At 47.1% G+C, this 7219-nt stretch overlaps 1 protein-coding gene across 3 annotated transcripts; it reads right to left on the bottom strand.

Annotated features, from left to right (window-relative positions):
* Window positions 1-2787: 2787 nt before the first annotated feature.
* Window positions 2788-6277, bottom strand: nup50 (nucleoporin 50). Of its 3 annotated transcripts, XM_034526730.1 has the most exons (9): window positions 6091-6277; window positions 5509-5607; window positions 5350-5430; window positions 5119-5278; window positions 4271-4783; window positions 3901-3985; window positions 3441-3559; window positions 2888-3116; window positions 2788-2841 (listed from the first exon to the last, which is right to left on the bottom strand). In XM_034526730.1, the coding sequence occupies exons 2-8, from the start codon at window positions 5575-5577 to the stop codon at window positions 2911-2913; spliced, it is 1233 nt and encodes a 410-aa protein (XP_034382621.1). In that variant the 5' UTR covers window positions 5578-5607; window positions 6091-6277; the 3' UTR covers window positions 2788-2841; window positions 2888-2910. The 3 variants fall into 3 exon arrangements, with proteins under 3 accessions (XP_034382621.1, XP_034382620.1, XP_034382622.1); XM_034526729.1 differs by lacking the exon at window positions 2788-2841 and having other exon boundaries at window positions 2848-3116; XM_034526731.1 differs by lacking the exons at window positions 2788-2841; window positions 6091-6277 and adding an exon at window positions 5794-6078 and having other exon boundaries at window positions 2848-3116.
* Between the last annotated feature and the right edge of the window lie 942 nt (window positions 6278-7219).

Here is a 7219-nt window from a genome sequence, read left to right as displayed (position 1 = left end):
CAGAGGCTGAAATTCAGCTCTTTGTCCCTCCGGGCTTCCGTAGCATCAGGATCACACTTGGAACAAAACATGACTTAATAGTTTTAGACCAATAACCAGAGAACAGAATTAAAAAAGGGATTTATTAAGAACTAATAACTAGATGTATGATCAGGTGGAGCTGGTTATTGATCGGTTATCAGCTGAATGTATTGATTGACAGGCTGCACTGTAACGCGTTCACACCTTTTGTACACAAACAGTTCACCTGCATGTTGTCGTCTCACTTGTTTGTTTGTTTATTGAAATACACGTTGACAGAAACTGTTTCCTGATTTATTGAAGTTTCATCTTTAACTTTATTAGTGAGACGAAATATGAACAAATGTTTTAATAAGTTGATTAAAAAGAAAACCAGTAACATGTTTTTAAAGTGTCAAAACCAACCAGCTGATGGTTTCAGAACTGATCAATATTCAATATCTATTCATGTGAGTATTGATCATCAAACAGAGGAAAGAATCTTTAACGTTTTAAAACAACAACAACAAGCAGCTCGTTGTTTACTTTTATTTCCCAGTTAACGTCCTGACAGCAACTCAAAGGCCGAGGACACACACACACACACACACACAGAGGACACACACACACACACACACACACACACACAGAGGACACACACACACACAGAGGACACACACACACACACAGACACACACACACAGAGGACACACACACACACAGAGGACACACACACACACACAGAGGACACACACACACACACACAGAGGACACACACACAGAGGACACACACACACACACAGAGGACACACACACACACAGAGGACACACACACAGAGGACACACACACACACACAGAGGACACACACACACACAGACACACAGAGGACACACACACACACACACACACAGAGGACACACACAGAGGACACACACAGAGGACACACACACACACACACACACACACACACAGAGGACACACACACACACAGAGGACACACACACAGAGGACACACACACACACAGAGGACACACACAGAGGACACACACACACACACAGGACACACACACACAGGACACACACACACACAGAGGACACACACACACACACAGGACACACACACACACAGAGGACACGCACACACACACAGAGGACACACACACACACACACAGGACACACACACAGGACACACACACACAGAGGACACACACACACAGAGGACACACACACACAGAGGACACACACACAGAGGACACACACAGAGGACACACACACACAGAGGACACACACACACAGAGGACACACACACACACACACAGAGGACACACACACACAGGACACACACACACAGAGGACACACACACACACAGAGGACACACACACAGAGGACACACACACACACAGAGGACACACACACACACAGAGGACACACACACACACAGAGGACACACACACACACACACAGAGGACACACACACACACACACACACAGGACACACACACACGCAGAGGACACACACAGAGGACACACACACACACACACACACACAGAGGACACACACACACACACACACAGAGGACACACACACACACACACACACACAGGACACACACACACAGAGGACACACACACAGAGGACACACACACACACAGAGGACACACACACACAGAGGACACACACACACACACAGAGGACACACACACACACACAGAGGACACACACACACACAGAGGACACACACACAGAGGACACACACACACACACACAGAGGACACACACACACACAGAGGACACACACACACACACACACAGGACACACACACAGAGGACACACACACACACACACACACAGGACACACACAGAGGACACACACACAGAGGACACACACACACACAGAGGACACACACACACACAGAGGACACACACACACACACAGAGGACACACACACACACACAGAGGACACACACACACAGAGGACACACACACACACAGAGGACACACACACAGAGGACACACACACACACACACAGAGGACACACACACACACACAGAGGACACACACACACACAGAGGACACACACACACAGAAGACACACACACACACAGAGGACACACACACAGAGGACACACACACACACACACGAAAAGAAGGAAACAGTTGACAGTAAATTAAAAGTTCCATCAGGACGAATCAATAGTTTCCACAGAAAAACACAGAATCCTCGACGCTGAGAACTTCATCTGGAAACCAGGAGAAGAGGAGGAGGAGAGGAGAGGAGGAGGAAAAGGAGAAGGAGGAGGAGAAGAGGAGGGGAGGAAGGGGAGGAAGAGGAGGGGAGGAAGAGGAGGGGAGGAAGGGGAGGAAGAGGAGGAAGAGGAGGGGAGGAAGAGGTCGGACTGGAGGAATGTAGACGACTGGCTTCTCTCCAGGAAATATATCATTTCACAGTAAGACGCCCGATTTAATGTGAACAGAACTGAGTGTGTGTGTGTTCATGTGTGTGTGTGTGTGTTTGTGTGTGTTCATGTGTGTGTGTGTTTATGTGTGTGTGTGTGTGTTCATGTGTGTGTGTGTTCGTGTGTGTTCATGTGTGTGTGTGTTTATGTGTGTGTGTGTGTTCATGTGTGTGTGCATGTTCATGTGTGCAAATGGTCAGGTGTGTGTGTTCGTGTGTGTGTGCGTGTTTGTGCGCGTGTGTGTGTTTGTGTGTTCACGTGTTTGTGTGTGTGTGTGTTTGTGTGTGCGTGTTTGTGCGTTGACGTGTGTGTGTGTGTGTTCACGTGTGTGTGTTCACGTGTGTGTGTTCGTGTGTGTTTGTGTGTTCGTGTGTGTGTGCGTGTTTGTGCGTTGACGTGTGTGTGTGTGTGTTCGTGTGTGTGTTCACGTGTGTGTGCGTGTGTGTGTTAAGGTCCGCCTCTCTTCTTCTGCAGCGTCTCGTGCAGCTCGTCTGCGTCCTCCGAGGTCTTGACCCGGATCAGAAGGGGAATTGGGCTGCCGGGGTTCTGCTCGTCCAGGGTCGGGTTCGGTACGCAGACCACCATCACGTTGTTCCGGCCCACCCGGGAGACCGGCATGGAGGCCTGCAGCAGGATGTTCAGCAGGATCTTCCCTTCAGAATAAGAGCGGGGAGAGGAACAATCTTTAATTAAACATTCTTTAAATTTAAAACACAAATGTAGCCGTTTATTAATTGATGGAAAGTGAAAATTTTTTTTTTCTTCATTTTTGGGCATTTGCAGTAAAATATTAAATCCTAAAGTTTATTTCACATCTGTTCCATCAGCGTTACCGTGACAACCCAGTGATAATATTATAACTCCTGACTTTGACCAGCAGGTGGAGCCAATTGTTGTTGATGATTCTTCAGGTTTGTGATATAAAAACAACTTTCTCTCCAGAAGGACAACAACAACAACAACAACAACAACCGTACCCAGGTTGGTGTCGGCCCGGATGATCATCTGGACCTTCCCGTCTCCGGTCTCTTTGAGGTGAAGCGTCCCGACTCCTTTCTCCTTGAACTCTGAGTCCTTCTTGTAGAACAATTTACACCTAAACAAACAAACAAACAAACAAACAAACAAACAAACACCTTATGATCACAACAACTCAGTTTATATTCAATATTACAGTAAATTACAGTCTGATGTTTTCAGAATGAATCTGGTGAAACATTAATTAATTAAGTTATGATTATTTAATCTTTTTGTATATTTGTACACATTCTACTTCGTACAGTATTTACATAAACAGAAATACTCTTGTTGTTATTGTGCTTTTCTACTGGCAGTAATCAATAAAACACATTTCCTTCCTGTAATAAATGAGTGGTCTCCTTTTGGAAATGCTCCACATTAAAGAGATAATACTACTAATATTAATAATACTCGTACTTCTTGGAGTAGAAGGCGTCGTCCTCCTTCACCTCCTTGATGTCGGCTTTGGGCGGCTCCTCCGACTCCTCCTCTCCGTTCTCGTCTGCACGGAAACATTCAAAAAACTTTATTAATATCTTCAACCAGACGGAGTCATGTGACCTCATAGTTATATGAAACTAACCTACGATGGTTAACCGAATATATTCACTTTTATTATTTATATTCATTAAGATTTAAAACAATTAAAAGTTTAAACTATTAAAATACATTCTGCATTTATATAAACATTTTAATAAGTAATGTTTAACAATCTGGATTAAAACATTATTTAATCTGAACATTACTTATAGATAGATTAATCGGTCTAATAAAAAGGCGGAGCTACCTGGAGGCCGAGGAGCAGGAGCCCCGAACAAGGAGGTCTGGCTGGAGGAGAAGGAGAAGCTGGGGGGGGTCGCCTTGGACCCTAAGGACCCGAGCAGCGAGGCGTCCACCTTCTGCCCGAAGTTAAACGACACTCCGGGGCTCTTGGCCGAGTCTTCTGCCAGAGTTTTACTGAAGGAGAACAAGGAGGAGGAGGAGGAGGCGGCAGGAGGAGGAAGGGGGGCCGCCGCCGGCAGCTCCTCCTCCTCTTTGGAGCCCCCGTCGGAGGACCCGGCGCCGTACTGCCGCTCGATGCTCGCCAGGTGGCGCTCGTAGTCCCTGAAGATGGGGTTGAGGTCGCACAGCGGGTTCCCGTTCACGTGCTTGGTGATCCAGTCCCTCACCGAGCAGTTCAGCGCCGTGAGCTGCCGGCTGTACTCCTTGTTGCTGCCGGAGCTTGGAGCCGGGCTCGGGGCGCAGCCATTGGTCTGCTGGGCCGTGATGTCAGAGGAGGCGGGGCCAGTGAACGTCAGACCTGAGCGGACAAGGGGGAGGAGCTTTAGAGTGAAGCTGTAAACCCTGAAGATCTAAACCCTGAAGATCTGAACCCTGAAGATGTAGAAGTTTGTGCTCACTTTGAAATAGAAAACAATACTAGAAGCAGTGAATTCAAAAGTTATTTTCTTTATAAATTAACTTAAGTTTACTTTATGATTTGTAATCATGACTCACCTAAAGAATAAAACCTGGTAGTGGTTCTAATTCGCTGCAAAGGCTTTTATTGTGAAAATGTCTTTTAGTTGTTGTTATTAAACATCCTGTTTGACCGGCTCTCACTTCCTGTGGAGGAAACAAAGGTGGCGTCCTCACCCGGGGTGGCCGTGGGCGAAGAGAAGCCTTTGAACGGCGCCGCGCTGCTGGTTCCGTTGAGGCCCGTGAAGCCGCCCCCGTTCCCGAAACCGGAGAACGCTGTGGGAGAGGAGCTCAAGGAGAACCCCTTGAACCCTTTGAAGGAACCGCTGCCGTCGGCCTGAAACACAGAGTCATGAGCACAGGAACGTGTAATAACACGTTTATAACACGTGGATGGAGGCCCGTTACCTCTCCGATGGTCCTGCGTTTGGCCTTCTTGATCGGCCGGCTCTTCAACACGTCTTCACTCGCAACCAGGAAGGAGCCGGCCTTCAGGAGGAGAGCAGAGCGTGAAGACGCCTTCACAATAAAAGGTATTTACAGGTCCTAATAATACTAATGCATCACCTCCTCCTCCTCCTCCACCTGGTCCCAGTTCCTGTCCGTGAGCTCCTTGTCAGCGATCCTCTTCGCCATCCCACCGCTTCAAGGACACCAGTCAGCAGCCTGGAGACAGATCATAAACAACAACAACAACAATAAACATCAGGAGGTCACCCCTCTGTGCATCATATCACAGTATTATAGTAGTATTCCCACAGTAAACCTCATGAAGACATAAAACACCTGTTAGATATTAAAGTATTATAGTAGAGTACTGTATAGTAATTGTAGTATAAAGACATAAAGCACCAGGAGGGGATGAAGTTGAGGACCAGTGACGTCACGTCGCTCCACTTCCTGTAGCACCAAACCTCCCGCTCCCGTCACATTACCGGGTTTACGGTGTTTACGGTGTTCACGGTGTTCACCGGCAGTAGAGACCTATCGATCCGGTCACCCCGGGAGTAACACACCCGCCGTCGGTGCTGCCGGTGACTTCCCGGCGGTAACCGCTCACCGGGCCCAGGCGCACGAGCGGTGGTCGTCGTGCTAACGTGCTAACGTGCTGTTCCGGTTTAAAACCCGGTTGTTTTAACATAAACGAACCTTCAACCGGGACGCAGAGTCCAACCGCCGCCGCTGGGTGCTTCACGGGCGGCTCCGCGGGGCGCAGACGGGTCTCAGGGCCGGTAGATAAGCTCCGTCGCGGGTGAACGTCTCTGTGTTTTGAAAGAGCCTTCCTCACGCCGCCATTTTACATAGCGGTGTATATCCGCATGGGGCTCGCGCGTTGCATCTTGTTGCGCATGCGCATCAGACGGCGTTCCCTATCAGCCTGGGAGTGGTAGTCTTACCGAGTGACCTTTTTTATTTATGTTTATTTATATATCAATTCCACACGTATCTACTTTTTAAAACTATTTAAAAAGAGTTTTACGTGGATAGATAACAATATATAGATAACTATGTATATATTCTTAATATATATAAATATATATATATATATATATAACCCTAACCCTAACTCTAACCCTAACTCTAACTCTAACTCCTAACTCCTAACTCCTAACCCCTAACCCCTAACCCTAACTCTAACCCTAACTCTAACTCTAACTCCTAACTACTAACTCCTAACCCCTAACCCCTAACCCTAACTACTAACTCCTAACCCCTAACCCCTAACCCTAACTCCTAACTCCTAACTCCTAACCCCTAACCCCTAACCCTAACTCTAACCCTAACTCTAACTCTAACTCCTAACTCCTAACCCCTAACCCCTAACCCTAACTCCTAACTCCTAACCCCTAACCCTAACTCTAACTCTAACTCTTAACTCTAACTCCTAACCCTAACTACTAACTTCTAACCCTAACTCCTAAACCCTAACTCTAACTCTAACTCCTAACTCCTAACCCCTAACCCCTAACCCTAACTCCTAACCCTAACTCCTAACCCCTAACCCTAACTACTAACTCCTAACCCCTAACCCTAACTACTAACTTCTAACCCCTAACCCTAACTCCTAACTCCTAACTCCTAACCCCTAACCCTAACTCTAACTCTTAACTCTAACTCCTAACTCCTAACCCCTAACTCCTAACCCCTAACTCTAACTCTTAACTCTAACTCCTAACTCCTAACCCTAACTACTAACTTCTAACCCCTAACCCTAACTCTAACTCTAACTCCTAACTCCTAACCCCTAACCCCTAACCCTAACTCCTAACCCTAACTC

The sequence above is a fragment of the Cyclopterus lumpus genome, chromosome 23 (assembly GCF_009769545.1).
Source record: "Cyclopterus lumpus isolate fCycLum1 chromosome 23, fCycLum1.pri, whole genome shotgun sequence".
Classification (NCBI taxonomy): Eukaryota; Metazoa; Chordata; class Actinopteri; order Perciformes; family Cyclopteridae; genus Cyclopterus; species Cyclopterus lumpus.
The sequence above is the reverse complement of the archived record's forward strand: the minus strand, read 5'-3'. Positions and strand labels throughout refer to the sequence as shown.

Coding starts and splice junctions, on each gene's coding strand:
- nup50 (XM_034526730.1), bottom strand. CDS start 5,577: ATGGCGAAGAGGATCGCTGACAAGGAGCTCACGGACAGGAACTGGGAC. Junction 3,986..4,270: donor TCCTGCTCCTCGGCCTCCAG/GTAGCTCCGCCT, acceptor GTTTCCGTGCAG/ACGAGAACGGAGAGGAGGAG. Junction 3,117..3,440: donor CCGGGCCGACACCAACCTGG/GTACGGTTGTTG, acceptor CTTATTCTGAAG/GGAAGATCCTGCTGAACATC.